The sequence below is a fragment of the Drosophila innubila genome (genome assembly GCF_004354385.1).
Source record: "Drosophila innubila isolate TH190305 chromosome 3L unlocalized genomic scaffold, UK_Dinn_1.0 0_D_3L, whole genome shotgun sequence".
In the NCBI taxonomy this organism is placed as follows: domain Eukaryota; kingdom Metazoa; phylum Arthropoda; class Insecta; order Diptera; family Drosophilidae; genus Drosophila; species Drosophila innubila.
This window is the reverse complement of record NW_022995376.1, coordinates 16,806,070-16,822,579: the sequence shown is the minus strand read 5'-3', so window position 1 is coordinate 16,822,579 and position 16,510 is coordinate 16,806,070. Positions and strand designations below refer to the sequence as shown.

The 16,510-nt window shown below is 36.1% G+C and overlaps 1 protein-coding gene across 1 annotated transcript; it reads left to right on the top strand.

The window, feature by feature from the left end:
- The first annotated feature begins 1,531 nt into the window (after window positions 1–1,531).
- LOC117788835 lies at window positions 1,532–14,753 on the top strand. Its single transcript, XM_034627721.1, has 5 exons — window positions 1,532–1,691; window positions 3,929–3,982; window positions 13,394–13,590; window positions 13,652–13,961; window positions 14,356–14,753. The coding sequence occupies exons 2-5, from the start codon at window positions 3,980–3,982 to the stop codon at window positions 14,737–14,739; spliced, it is 894 nt and encodes a 297-aa protein (XP_034483612.1). The 5' UTR covers window positions 1,532–1,691; window positions 3,929–3,979; the 3' UTR covers window positions 14,740–14,753.
- Window positions 14,754–16,510: the final 1,757 nt, after the last annotated feature.

The following is a 16,510-nucleotide window of genomic DNA, read 5'->3' as shown; positions in this document are numbered from 1 at the left end:
GCAGCCTTGCTCAATCTGAATATAGCTGAATGAAAATGTCATAAATTAGCCTGTCACTTTCAATAGTTTACGAAAATTACCATCAGATTATTTCGCTTTAAAAAAATTCTCCCACACTCTCTAAAGCCAAAAAAAAAATGGGAGGGGGGAAAAAAACGGCTGCTAGCGGTAGCTGCAACTTGTACGGCACACAAAATCATCAGATCAATCATAAACACGGGCGAACAGCAACAAAAATGTTGTAAAAACGATAAAAAGACCATAAATGAGATTGAGATCTTTTTGTAAGACCTGTTTTATCCAATCCCCCGCCCCATAATATACTCGTAAAAGCAACTTGTCAAGCCAAAGCGTTTTAAGCAGACATTTCTGTTGATTTACTATTGGAACAAATACATAATTGCAAAAACTTGTGTATGCTAATCGATCGTCCGCTTTGATTGATATGGCTTTATAATTATATTTACATTTTAATTACGACATTTTAAGTGCCCTGAACCTGAACTACATACGAATAAAATACATGTGAACACAATTGAATTTTCGAAAAGAGGAAATCCAATTTGAACATAAATCTCGTAATGCGCTTCAAATTATATTTAAAATTCTTTTGCATTTTACACAAATTTATTGATTAAGTAAAATGAGAATACAAATTTAAGATTTGCATTGTTATTTTGCTGAGTCATTGCCTGTTTCGATGATATCATTGATTGTACTTAATTGCTTAAGTAAATATGCTGATATTGAGAATGGTAGAATGCTAATAAACATTTAACAATGCAACAATTAACGTTCGACAAGTTGCTTACAAGCTGATTTCTCACTTATCGCAAGATAATCGTGGTCAGAGTCTTCATTTAGTCAATTTCAATGTCACTCACGTAATGTAAACTGGTAGGCCTATTTGTCAAGCCAAATTATTTGTTTTTTAAAAGAGGTCAGGGCTGTTTAATTGTATCACGTGTACGGCCTTAGCTGAGGATCAATGCCCCAGCACATTTATTATTAATTTATTGTCCATCATTAACATATTTAAGTACATAAACGTACATACTTTAACGATTTTCTGATGAAATTTGTTCTCAAATTATTGTTGGCACGTTTGTCGCTAAAAATACAACATTTCTTGACTTAATTAATAAACAATAAATAAATTTTATGTAGTCGGCATGCTACCCACCTTCATTAAGTAAATGCAAATGAGACAAAAAAAGCTCATCGAATACGAGTATCTCAGCAACATGTCCAGCCGGAAGCTGCCCTAGCAACATTTTGCAGTCAGGCAAATACTATACGAGTACATATGAAAAACCCGCTTTGGCAACAATGAAAAACCAAAACAAAAAACCAAAAATTAAAAACAAAAAAAAAAATAACAACAACCATTTGCCCGAACTAGCTGTCGGCAACATCGGCTCGTGCTTCGGTCGTCTCTGAAACCAGCTGATGCACAAGCAACTGTTGCCAGTCGGCGAGTCGGCGAATCGGGAGACTTGAGACCTGAGACCTGAGACCTGAGACTTTGTGCTGATGCTACCACATTTGCTACTTTCAGTGTGGCCCGTGTCTCCAATGTGTTTTGTCACGCTTTAAGCGCTGCCCTCGGTAACAAACACTTGTAACAACCACGAACAACGAACATCAATAGCAGCAGCAACATCAACAACATCAAAAACAAACAGAACAACGTATGTGCAGTGTCAACTGATGATGCAAATTCGCAATCAAATAGAAAAAATAAATATTAAATAATAACTGAAAACAAAAACATATTAAGTTGCATGCAATGGTGTTAATTATGACAATCACACACACACACACACATAGACAGTCAGTCAGACAGACAGACTGTTCGTTGTTCTATTTGAGTGCAGTGTAATAAAACAATTTAACAATAAGCCAAAACCCATAAAAATTCCTTGCCCAAAGCTAAACAAAAGACTTAGGCAACAAACTTGCGTGCAGCTATGCTGTCATTGCCTGTAGGCAGACAGGCAACCACAACCCAAAAAAAAAACCGAAAAACAAAAACACTCAACTGCTGTCAAAGCCGTGTTAAATTTATGCAAATAAATAAATCAATGCAAGAGCCTGTAAAGGAGGCGTTGTTGGCGTTGTAGTTGTCGCTTTATCTTGTTGCACGCACAAAAAAAGTTAATAATCATATTTATAGTTACCGCCCCGAACATTGTTTTGCAGCACTTTAAGGCCGCATGTGATTTATGCAAAAAAAGGAAGGGAAACAGTTAACACTGTAATTGTTACTAAATTAAACTATTTGAAAAAAGACTTAATTAATTTTAGTGTGAAGTTAAAATGCCTTGAAATGAGATTTGTAAAGGCCTTTTGAAGCATAAGTACTCAGTTATTCACTTATATTCATATTCATACGCGTAGTTATGCTGTTTATTTGCCGGAAACGTTTGCTCAAACTTGTAGATAATTGTAGGCACTTAGTATAAGTAGGTACTCAGTCATAGAGACTTCTTAGCTTCTTAGCTTAGGGAATTGAAATGAAGTGTGTGGTAAAAGTCACTCATAAAAGGAATCCATATTAGTAAGAACTGGAATTGTCAATCACACATCATCTACTTAGTTAAATGCAAATTTATAAACAAATTCTAGTTCTAGTTCTAGTTCTAGTACTTGTTGCACTTAGCAATGCGCTCAAACAAGTTGTGAATTAATTAAAACATTAACTCATCTTAACTAAACTAGTTTATCGAGAATATAAAATAAACTAATTCCATTTCTATTTCCATTTTGAATAAGGCCACAGACAAGAAATATGAAAATGTATTAACACCTTAAACATGTCGCATAAAGACTTAAGTCAGAGATATGTCTTATTTTATATTGAGGGACCTCAACGCGCACTCTAATATTGGTCACTCCACATTGTCACGTTTTTAATTTTTGGCTATATTCATGACATGGTCAGCATATATTCGTATACACGCATACACAGACATTATTCTTCAGTTTTCTGCTTTAAAAAACTCTCGGAAATTTACGATGCCAATTTTAAGAGACTCGGAATCGCCGGCATTTTAAATGCGTGGCATGTGCGCACATTTGGCTGCATTTGCGACACTGAAAGACCAAAAAAAAAAACTTTAAACCAATTTAAAATTACTCGCACTTTTAAATTAAAAACAACCGTACAACAATAACTACAAAAGCAAGAAAATTGTCATTTAAATTGTTATTTATGTAGGCAGCCAAAGTTGATGCGACGTCACGTTGCTGGCCAAAAAATGTTTGACTAGGTCAGTTTGAAAACGTAAAAAACGTGGTTTATTATCAGGTGTCATTTCGCTGGAGATCTATTGACGAGTGTTCGCAATTGAGACTGCAAAAAAAATTGTCAGCGTCACCAATGCAAACAATCGGGGGCCCAAATCGGACACACATTTACTGTGGCAGTAGGGTTCAGGCCAGGTTGCTGCTGGCCAAATGCTGCTGGTGATTGCATAATGAGTGCGGACAGTTAATTTGATATTGCTTCAAATCTGATTTGATTTGATATTGTCACATTGAGCGTCATCGTCATTCAATATGCGAACAATGCCGTTCGTCTAAAATTACACATCAGACGCAGTCCGAGCACAAGTCCGAAACCAAGTCGAAATTGAAGTTGGAGTTTGAGTCGAAGTCTCAATGAAACTGTTTTCATAACTAGCGGCAGCTGTGCAGTGTGAAACTAATAACAATCATTATAAACATCAAAAATAGAGGACAGCAACAACACAATTAAACGAAAGTGTGCGTCTCTCTGTATATACATATGTGTGTGTGTGTATGTAACTTAAATAATTGCAACGACATCGACCCTCAAAGGCAACTTGATTATGCGTACAGTAATAAATTAGAAATGAATGAATATATTAAATAACAAAATCAAATACATTTCAAATATTTACAGCAAAATCGGCTTAGAAGTTTTAATTTTTATTAAAAGTTTTCAATTACAAAAATGGTAAGTATCTCTATTATATGTATTAATTAATATTTAAATATTATATATAAAAATAAGCTGCTCATGCTGAGAGTGTTTGAGAGTTAAGTGCTTCATTTTGTAATTTATAAGTTATGGTGAACTCCAACTGAGTGTTAACTGTATGCAAACGAGGTGCTTAACAAAACTGAGCACATGTCGGTGTACTATATATTTATTTAAATATACATTATTACAATAAGCGTGTGCATGCTCCGAATGATTCGGCATTTCTCACACTTAAAACTGAAAATTAAAATATTTAATAAGCTCAGCCGCACGATCTGATTTAATCAGCAATCGTAACCACCAAAAAATAGCAACTGTCACACACGGCGATGCGCATAAATCTTGATGAGAAGGCAATCTCACAATCACGAACTGAGCCTCAGTCACAGCAGGCATTGCCAAATGCTATAAAACTTATGAGTATCTCATCATCGTCATCTCATCAGCCTAATCAATGTTTCTGGTCTAGTCATATGTGTATCATGCTTTATGCTTAACTTTACAAGGGTATTCAAACTTTTTCCAGTACTGTTTTGTGTTTTTGTTGCTGCCGTACAAACAACAATTGACCGAAGGCAATGACCCACAATTGTTGTTGCCGCAGTTGTTGTTTATGTTGTTATTGTTGTTGCTCATTGTTTGCAATATTCTTTGGCTTGTTTCTACTTGTACATTTTGTGATCTACCGTTAAACAATGCGAGAAGCTTCTGTCGATTTATTGACATTGTCGTTAATTCGTGTCTTAGGTCTTTTGTTTTTACACATTTTGTTTATTTTTTGCAGATGTGCGCACCGGAAACATGTTTGTGCTCTTGGTGAAATCAGCGTCATTAATTGTCAAACTGCACAGCGAAAACAAAAATAAATCTTACTTCTTTGTGCAACATCATTCGAGTAATTAACGTTTCATCTTCTTCATTTTGTTAATTGTATTTTGTTAAGTTTATTTTTGGCAATTTGTTACCCGCATAATGAAACTCATATGCAATTTAACTTCCTCAAATCAAAAGACGATTAGATTAAGTAATTTGTTGATGAATTTGAGATGAAATTTTATTTAAGAGCCGTTTCACACTTTTATCTAAATGCCATTAAATATTTTTTGCCTCATTCAGCACAATTTGTCAGCCAATTAAGTTATGGGAACGAGTCAATTTCCATGTTCATTGTGATGCTAATTTATTTATTATAGACAAACATTCGAGGCCTCCGATTGGTTAACATAATATTAGCTTGTAATTAGGAATTATTATGATTGTTTTTTATGTTTGCTTTTGGTTTTTATGATGGAATTGTCTTGCCAAAAATGCATACAAAACTTATGTAAATGGCCAAATCAATTCGTTAACAATTCTGAAATCAAAATGAATATTTTATGCAAAATTTGCAACTTAAATTATGCAAATTACTGAGGGGAGTTTGATTGTTTTGTTTTGTTTGTTTTTAGAAGCATGTTTGCCCGCCTCGAATCAATAATACTTGGTCAATTCAAATGCAACTTTTTGAATGGGCATACAATTTAGTTAACGGTAGCACATTGACCTCTTGGCCAGTTTTGGAAGCGAGATGTGGATCGATACGCTACGCAAAACAGAAAATGCTCTGTGGGCTATTTCATTGTCCATTGACGAGGCTGAAAGCGCTTTGATTTATTTATTTATTTTTCCATTTTCACAACACAAAAATTCCAGACAGACGTCGAAAAGTTCAAACAGTTAAGTGCCTGACAGGCATTAACTTTTGGGTCTGTAACCGCTGATTAGCAGTTGCTGTTGTTGTTGTTGTTGTATTTGTTGTAGTTTGAGTTGCGTTGCAGATTTATGATTAGCGCCCAGTTAGCCTCAGAGCAACAACAATAACGAAAGACGCAGCGCAGTGCCCTACTCAAAATGCAAGTTATTATGTTTTGAAGGTTTTTGCGAAATTGTTACGCCCCCAAATGCCACAAATTCAATGAGCCTCGCTGATATCAAGTTAGCCAATCAGACAGACAGACAGACAGACTGACAAACAGACCTGCAACAAAATGTTGCAATTTATATAATTTTATTTCACCGATGATGCTGCAGTTCCACCTACTTATATTTACGTATGCTGAAAGAACGCACGAGTTTAGTATGGAATTTTAATATATTTTTTAGTAATTAATTTTTGACACGCCACTTGCTTGTTTCTCTCTAAAGAGAAATCCTCATGGGGGTCAAGTTTACAAAGTGCCTGGGAACTGCACACAAACAAATAGAATCAGTCACAACTACATCTAAAGATACATCTACCATATAGCTACAGCTTCAGGAACAGCATTGAGCTGTCTGTATTGAATGGATTTTAAATTTCATTAACCCCGATTGGGACGAGTTCAAAAATATGCGCATTAATGGCCAACGTAATTGAAATCAACATGATGTCTATTTATTTTATTAAATTTCGCTTATTTATTCGTTTATTTGACTGATTGACTCCCACGTATTTTGAGTTTGACTTTTGCCTTTGCAAATCATTTTTGGGCATCAATAATTTTAATCTCCCAACTACATACAAATTTATATACGTATGTATACAATTTTTATTTATTATTCTTTTGTTAAACAAAATACGCATTTGTATGGACGGTTGAGTCGTATAAATAGCCTGGGAACATGCTGGCAATTAATCAAAGTGCATAAGCAGATTTCATTTGGCGTCGATTTGATTTGTGTTAGTCTGGAATGTATGCAAAAATTGATGGATGACCTGTTGGGATAAAGGTCTTGGGGTATTTAACGAAATTGCCAGCAATTTTAAGTTGCCAAGATGAGTTGGCTCAATTTAGAAACTGAAACTGACATTCTAAATTTTGGTTTAGAAATGGATTGTACATTCACAAAACCAGACAAATCCAACGCCAATCAACTATCATAATTCAAGCATCTTCTTGAGTATGCGATACACGAAATCGATACCATCGACATCGCCATCTTCAACACATTTCTGATCCGAATACATTCAAAAACGTGTGCGCTCCAAATGCCTCACAAGGTTGTTTGTCGGCAAACTGCAATTGAGACTTGAATTATGGCTAATACTTGAGGCTGGCTATGGCCAAAAAGCTGACTAGGAAGCCGACTTCGCATTGTATGGAACAATGTTGTTTTTGTGATACGATTGCCGAGCTCGAGTACAATGCGAGCAATGCAACGAGCCGAAACGGTAATAGAAACAGAAACCATAGCCAAGACCAAATCCAAATCCCAAAAACCGATCAATGACTAAGACCAAAGGCGAGACCTATGCCAAAAATTAATTCGAACAAATGTTTCAGCTCTTAGTAACATGAAACAAGTTTGTGTCTCTTGTTATTTTGTCTTCTTGCAGCGTTGAGTTGCGCCTTCAAATTGGCCAACATTAAGCTGTGACAAATGAGCGCAGTCGCGAAAAATGAAACCAACTACCAACAACTGCCAACTTCTACATGGCTATCAAAAATGTTTGGCGTTAAAAAGCCATGTCAAAATTTAACGCCAGCTTAGATCGCGCATGCGCAGCGTTGGCCACAGCTCATAGACAGATAGACAGACAGACAGACAAACAATCAGTCGAGTTAAAGCTGACGGTAGCATTGTGGGGGCGATGTGTCATGTTTGTTGTTTTTTTTCTTTTTTTTTTTTTCGTTATTTTCGTTTTTTTGCTGTTTTGTTTGTTTGCTCTGGCGTTCAAGGTCGCTCGATTCAGTGCGCTAATTGATGGATGCCTGCAATGAGCGACAATTTGCCAAACCTTGAACTTCTACTCCAAAGAAGCGACTAAGCAAATCGAGGGGCTAAGCTAGGCTAGGCTAGGTCATGATAGTCAGCGCTTTATATGCAAATGAGGCACATTACCTGTGCCTCGTTGTAATGCTACAACAACTACAAGCAACTAATTACCTGACACGCTTCGTCTGTTTGCCAGCTATAGATGAAGTCATTTGGTTGTTGTTGTTGCTGCCTGCCATCTTAAACCCTTTATTTATTGTTGTTCTCTGTGTAATTCTTGAACGTCAGCCTGAAGGTTAGTCAAGCCGTCATTCTGTCTGTCTTTCACTTTGAAAAACGCGTCTGACTGGCCATTCAGAGATCTGCCTTTGCCGGATGTCTTCTTTTGATTCAGCTTTGTGCGAAAAGCGATTAACATGTAAATTTAATGACCATGTACCATGAGATTACAGTGTAGAACGCTAAATTTATGGTTCATATTTTTGATTTGGACGTATTCACAGCACACCCACATTACCTAACATAACTATATCCATAGTTGTCTTTCTGCATATATCAGAATTTATATACTTATATACTAAGTAAAGCTCAAATTTCCTGTTTTCCCACAATAGCTAAAGAAGCGTTTATAATATAAAGTTTAACTTGGCAGTGTTTTTTGATGTAATGCTTTTGTGATAATTATTTATAACTCTTCCTTTTCACATATGTTTTGGGCAAAAAAAAAAATAAATCAGCGAGTCAAATCTTATTAATACACTCGCATATTTATTTGATGACTAAAAACATTTTTAAGCTGTATTTAATTTTGAATAAGCTATCCTTATATTTATTAAGTCATTTTAAAAATTATTGTTTTAATAACATATTCAACTGTGCGAAATAATTCTAACTGATTAATAAATGCCAAAGAATAATTCTTATTTATAGCTTTATTCACGATAAGTTATGACAAAGTTATAATACCACAATGCAAGTGTATGAAATATAAATACAATATATTCTATAGGCTATAAATCAAGTCTTAAATGTCGATGAAAGAGCTAACATTTAAGTGCTGATAGAAATCGTTAATCCAATTTGGCAGTTCATTGAATATTTAATTGTATCAAGACAGATCATGTTGAAAGTAAAATGATTAATGAGTTTCTTCTTCTTCCCTTTGAACTATAATCGAACTCTGGCCACTTTCATAATCATCTAAGCCATTGTCTGACTATGATCATTTCACATTTGGCTCACTTTCATCGCCCACAAATGGTATGGGTGATATTTATGTATATCATTTTCAAAACGTAAGCAATTATCAAATATTCATTATTCATTTATCGAATATCATTTATCTTATTTATTATTATGCAATTGGAGCCCGCATTGTGAGCTTGCAAAACTTTATTACAATGCACAAAATGATATTTATTGAACTCGTTTAGCCAAAAGACCCCAATATATACATATGCTCCATATCAATAATTAAACTGCAATACCAAGCCCGCAGTAACCCCCAGAAAATTTGAAAAATGAAATGGAAACTCTGTTTAAGCATTGCCCTCATGCCACAAGTGAATTATTATTTCAATTAGGGCGTTTAAAAAATGATTATGGCATACTTACTATTATCGTATTACAATTTGAACGCGCCAATTGGTAGAAATTGTTCAATATTCCAGCACAATATTATTTTTTATTTTTATTTTCTGTTGATAATGTTGTGTAATAAAAGACAATGAGCATTGCGCCGCAGATAAAAGATTGGACCACACCGGACAGCTGGCGCCCCCGTACACTCCCCCTGCCCCCGCCCTCGCCCACGCCCGCGCATTGCACTTTTTGCTTGGCCACATTAAATTAAATCTAAGCTTGACCCAAAAAATGCAATTCTACAAGTAGTCGTACTACTTAAACGGTTTTCTTGGCTTCAAAAAAAATTTCGCAAAAAAAAGTAGAAAAAAATAAGCACTTAATTTGCAGCCAAAAAGCTGAGAAACGAATTCAAAAAGCCAAGCGAGTTATTTGATAATAAATGATTATTTTCGAGCTAAACTGCGTTAATCACAGATAATGATAATGCCATGTAATGTGCGCTGTACTCGTAGTTTACGTTTGCTCACTGCCTTTTTTATTGATTGTTTTTAATTAGTATTTTGTTGTTGTGGTTGCGGTTAGAATTGACACGCCCCGTTTGCCTTAATCGCCTGAGTAGCGCCTTCCTGCTCATTACGCCAAGACAACACAAGACAAGACGAGACAAGACAAGTTAAAGGAGGCGGCATTGAGGGCGGAGGCGCAGAGACCGATATCAAAGAGGGAGTGCCGTCCAATTAATGAGATCCACAGCTGCTGTTCCACCTTTGAAATGTGCTCGAAATTGAAGTTCATTCAACTGGCAGGTACTTTTCGGCAATTCGACGTTATTTTGGAACATTTGACTAAGCCAAAAAGCCGACAAACGCACAGATTCCCAGTCAGATTCCCAGCCAGTTTCCCATTGTTCCCCCTCGCAATTTTTAATTAACACGAAAAACTGCGAAAGCGGCAAGAGTCGACAAAGAAAACTTTTCAGGTAACCACAATTAGACTGTCAATTGAATGAATAGTGGTACACTCAGAGAAAGAAACAAGGAAATAAATTAGAGATCATAAAAGTGTTCAGCAATAAACTTCTACTGGGAAATACTATAAATGTAAGATTGATTTGGATTATCTTAGTACAATGCTTACATTAATCTACTTTCTTACATTACTCTTTTATTATTGTCTTAAGAAACTAATTTTGTATTTCTTCTTTTTTATTAACTTCACATCCGTAAACGTATTTAACTGCGAATCACAAATTAAATCGGTTTAATTTTCAGATTACACAGTCCACTTTTTTTTAAGTGTTGTTTCAATTTGGAGTTAAGTAAATTTCAAGTTCATGGTCATTGTCATTATGTCTCGGAAGTGACAAGAGCCCAGACAAGCTCAAGCTATGATCATAATTGAGTGTCCATTGTTACAAAATAATAATATTTTTTGATGCCGTCATGCCACTTGACAAACTGGAGCTAAAGCTGCTCAAGTGCTACAACTGCGCCATTTAAATGTCTTAGAGCCCTGCTTGTTGAGCTTTTGGCCAACTTATTCGATCTGTAATTGAATCAAAGCAGCTAAATATGATATGCAACTTAAAGACATTTAATTAGCGATCATCAACTGTATTGCAACATTCATTTTGATGTAACTGAAAAAGCCTATTCTCTTTTACCAGCTATCGCATCATAAACTTGGCCATTAAATCAAACTGTAAAAGTGACTGCTTAAAGCTCTTGTTAGTTGAATTTAAAATAATGTCGTCATTGCTGCAATTGTGAATATTTATTGACTTGTTTAGCCATCAAAGCAATATAAAATTCGCAGCTGAAATGTCAATGAAAAACTTCAAAAATCAATCAGTCTGTTCGAGTATGTGAGAATATATTTAATGACCAGCAGATACCCTGGCAGACCTCGAAATTTAACACCAGAAGTTAATTGACAGACGGATCATTAAGATGTATTTCTGAAGAAAATAAAATAGAAATACCTAGTAAATATTTTGTAGATAATATTAAATATTATTTTACCTTGAGCATTAAACTTAAACTGATTCTTCCACATGTCTTTTTAAATGGTTTTACGTTGCTATTGTATCGAAATTCTGTAAAAATAAATCTTCACAATCTCTGATCTGTGTACATATACATATGTGTACATTCATCTCGACATGCAGTCAATCTTACCTCGCCTGACTCAGCTGCTCTTGCTGATCAAGATCGATGCCGTTAAGATTGACGTATACACGCTCTAATTTGCTTTCATTTTATTGCTTACAAGAAGGCTTGACTCTGATTTGATGTGTGGTTAATGGGGCGCATTAAAGTGGGACATCATACCCTATTAACACGCCATCGCAGAGCACAATCTATAAAAAGCAATGGGGAAGGGAATATCATCTTCTGTGTGTGAGTAGTGAGTGCAGTCCATTAAATTTACATACTATTCTACAAATATAAACCACTCCATCTACTTCACATTGCGGCCACAGGGTATAAAAAGTAATATGAGCACTTAAAACATGCAAAAGCTTTGCCAACTTTATTTATAGTGTTGCATCTAAAAGTGATGTGCCAGCACATCACAGTGAGTCAAAAAAGTATATGCATACGAGCACCGCTCACTCATTTGTTTACATGTTTATCGTAATTGCTTAAGCTGACACATTCAATTTGCAACATTCAACGAATTCTGATCTTTTGAAAAGCCATTCGAAAATGAAGCTAAGAGAATCGCAAAGCAAAAAACAAAAATAATAAAGAGGAGCAAAGGTGCAATAAGTCAGACAGTCACCCACACACACACACACACACATGTTCACTGCAATGTTGCATGCAGGTGGCATCGATAAATCAGATGTATCGATATCTTTTGTGCATATTGTCAAAAGCGCCGACCGTTTGACAAATTGGCAACATACAAAATTTGGCCAAGGAGAGCGCCGATTGCCGATTGTCTGTGAGTTGGCCAACTTGCAAGTTGCAACTATGAACAATTTTTACATTGTAAAAATCTGTTTCCCCCATTTGTCCCCCTATCTGAGTTCCGCCTCGATTCACATTAAGCACCTTTCGCGCGGTTTTTGTAGCGTTTTAAATCGCATTAGCATGTTTAACGGCTCCTAATTGATCATTAGCGGCAAAAGCACTTGGGAGCCGGTGACAATGTTCACAATGCATAAATAAATAATAAAGAGTCATAAAGTCAACAATGTTTAAGCTTTCAAACGGTTTTTATATATGTAGTACAATAATAAAAATTAATTCATAAAATACAAAAAAAAATAGTCAATTGTCAGACAATAAAAAATCGCACCTTTTTAAGCCTTGTATGAATGCAACGTAATTAATCAACTATAAATCCATTATTAAACAAACTATTTCAATTAACAAAGCAAATATTTTCATTATAAATATTTATCATAATAATAATAAATAAATCACAAAGACAAAGAATGACTTTTAACTTTTCAACAAATTTTGATCAGACAAACAATTTCTAACAGAGAGTCTGCTTTAACTTCAACATGTTAAATTATGTCAGTATGTTGAGAAATTTCTCATATATATAAAAGCAACAATAAGAGTGTAAACAACAACAACAAGCAGACGAAACAATGCGAGACAATGCCATAATGTTAACAACAATTTGCGTTGATTATTATATTTGTACGCGTACAAACTTGACATTGTTGTAAGTCGTCATGTAATTAATGTGTTATTAAATTTTTTAACTTTTGAATCGTTTTGTATCTTATCGAGTTCAAGTGCACCATGCTCGATGCATCTAAATAAAGCGTATTTAATTGGTTAGCAGAGCATTAAATACGCATTCGATTTGCAAACTATGTTGAAATTGTATAAACTAAAAGGCAAAGCGAGTCGAACGAGTCAAATTTTGTGGCAGGTGCAAATAAATTTGTACAACATGTTGCGACTGTGTTTTTGGATGTCAATACCGAATGGAAGTTTCTTAACTTTGTTAAAACTTAAGTAATCAATGTTTAATCTCTAAATTTAATTTTTTTAAATTATTTTTACGTAGTTTTATAAAATTTTTAATTACTTTTTACAGCAATCAATTCTCCTGCTGCTAGTCATCTGCCTCGGTGCGAGCTGCCAAGCGATACGCGTCGACTGGGGCACAAACACTGGACCGATTGTGCCACCGCCGCCACGTACCACGCCCACACCGCCACGTCAGCCATATCGCGAACCGGCGCCAGTTTGGGAGGATCAAAGTGATGATATACCCAACCCGAAGCCATATGTGTAAGTGTAATAATGTTACATTTAACTCGACTTTTCATTTCTTATTTTAAATGTGTTTCAGCTATGTGCTGCCGCCTCCGTCACGTCCACGCACTTGGATCATACCCGCCGGACCCTATGCGCCGGCCAACTACAACAATCTGCCGCCCAAGCGCAACTATGGCGATCTTTTGACTCCGTACAGCACACCAGGAGCTGGAGCTGGAGCGGGAACGGGAACTGTGAGTGTGCCCGCCTTGGCAGCACAATATGTGCCCGGAGTGGGCATCAAGTACACTGCAATTGTGCCTAATAAGCTGCAGGGCAAATACAATGCAAAGACCAAGAAATACAAGGCCTACGAGAAGGCCAAATATGCGCCATGGAACTATGTAAGACAATATGATAATCGCAAGCGTTATCTGCGCTACTGATATGCATATATTAAGAAGAGTATAAGGAGTCGTTGACGTTTTTGTAAATTGCGTGTACAACATCAAATTAAAGCCAAATGAAAATGAGAAAAAAAATAACGAAATCCCAACTACAACAACTTAACGCTTTTGACACTTTTATAAATGCTTTTTGCACAAGAGCTACACCTACATACACACACACGCACACACAGAGCAACACGCACACCCACCACTCGCCACCATTCGCCACCAATCGCAATCGCAACAACATTTGCTTCATGCTCATTTACCATTTCCCCACCACATCCATATCCATGTCCATGTTCATGTCCATGTCCATGTCATAATCACATGCATCATCTCTTTGCAGTTGCAGCTGCTGCCAGCGGAGGAGAAGCCGCTGGATTGGCAAGCGCCGTTGAAGGAGCAGCAGAAGCAGGAGGCGGAGGCTGACGCTGAGACAGAGATGGAGGAGTACAACGAATTGCCACAACAGTCAGTCAGCTCCTCCACAACTGTAGCGCCCAGCAGCAGCCCAACTGCCGCGGCAGTTGCTTCAGAAATAACAACAACGTTAGCAACAAGCACAACTACAACATCCACAACACAAAAGCCAACAATTACAACAACAACAGACATAACAACTGTTAAGCTGGCACATGAGAAGAGCGCCTATCTGAAGAAGCACAACAAGCTGAAGAAGCTGATCGAAATGATGCAGGCTCAAAACAACTCATCTTTGACCTCAAGTTGAGCATGCTAAAAAAAGAAAATTAAAAAAAGGAAAACTTTAAACGCAAACTTAAACACAACATTTACTTTAAGACTTGCCCAAAATTTGTAAATACATAATAATAAATCGAATAATCTTTCGTCTATTCCTTTGATTCGATTACATAAAACCAAAACAAAAGACTTAGGCAACAAACTTGCCCAGTTGCGTGCAGCGGCAACGCCGCGGCGTTAAATTGTGCTTTAATTGCACACGCCGCATGGCAAAAGGGTAAATACTCACTTACTTGGACACCCCAAGAGAGCATAGAGCAGCGTCTAGCGGCAAGGTAAACTGTTAGTCAAAGAAATAACGGTCGGTGTTATATTAACTGAAACCATGATTGGTACTTTCTTGAACGGCTTTTCATAGCCGGCAGCTAAGCGCAATTAGTCTAAGCAATTAGCAATCGCTGTGACGGCTTCTCTTGGGGGCCCATCATTTAAATGGCGGTCCCGGAGTTGATCACAGAGCGGATAACTGACGACCCTGACCGCTGCTTTAGCGTCAGCCTCACAATACATGCAACACATCAACGACATCATTAGCAATCGCTGTCGCAGTCGGCGTTGCAGTTGCTGCAGCTACACAAGAACAACAACAAAAGTGAACTCTAAATTTGGTATACAACTCTGCATGTATGTGTGTGAGTACTATATGTTGCAGAAGTCATTAACCGCAGCTAATGTTCGTCGCATTGTCAACGGTTTTTTTAAATATTTTTTGTAAGTTTTAATTGTGCGCGCTTCACAAAAATACACATACACAAACACACAATATTGGCACTCATTAATAATAATTAAGGTGAACAATTTCAAGCAGAAACGAAGCTTCAATATTTCGTTGTATTACACAAAACTCTTTAATTAAATTCAATTAGTTAAATTTGACACCAATTTTCGTGCTCATCAGTTTGCCTTTTTAAAATTAATTAATGCTGTGTGTGTGGGAAAAATTTGTTATAAATTAAATATACAGGCAGCTATAATTAAAATGTACTTACAATTATTTAATTGCGCCCATTTTAATTTCAATAATAATAATTATTAAATAAATTTATTGCAAATAAATATTTAAAATGTTTTAAAATGACAATTTTTATGAATATATCACATAAATTCAAAGTTTATTCACTTTAAAACATATGAGTATATATCTGATATATTTGCAATTCAATTATTCACTTTTAAGATGTTCAATTTTAAATGGGAACACGACGAAAGAATTTCGGCGTCATAATTCAATTTTCAAATCAATTAACTGATTTAAATATTTGGCGAATACATTCGTTGGAGTACGTTCATTTGCTTGTATATATGTAAAAAGAATTTTTTAAATGTTGTTTATTTGTTATCCATTTCAAATCAATTAAATATTGTAAATTTACTGCCGCCGCATTGAAGACTAATTTGTGTAATTTGAAAATCTCGCTAAATGAGAATTCATTGATTGGCATTTGTATCGAAAGTGTGAGAAACAAATTCTTAATATTTCGCAAGGACCTTAAATCACGAATGATATATAGCTAAAGCAGTGGCAGTCGCTTAAGGAAACCTTAAAACATTGCTTCCGTTCAAATTCCAGAGCCGAAGTTTGCATTGGCCAATAACAGCGACGACACGACGACAGCCTTGGTCACCTCTCACCTCGCAGTGAACGCCGAGCACTTCACCTTTCGGTTTCAGGTGATTGTGATTGTGACTGCCTGAAACCAGATTCCCGCTGGTCTCGATTGCGGAAATCCGAAATTGTG

Excerpts from the sequence above, each read along its gene's own strand:
- LOC117788835 (XM_034627721.1), top strand. Across the intron at positions 13,591-13,651 it reads CCCAACCCGAAGCCATATGT|CTATGTGCTGCCGCCTCCGT; the intron begins GTAAGTGTAATA and ends AATGTGTTTCAG. Across the intron at positions 13,962-14,355 it reads AATATGCGCCATGGAACTAT|TTGCAGCTGCTGCCAGCGGA; the intron begins GTAAGACAATAT and ends ATCTCTTTGCAG.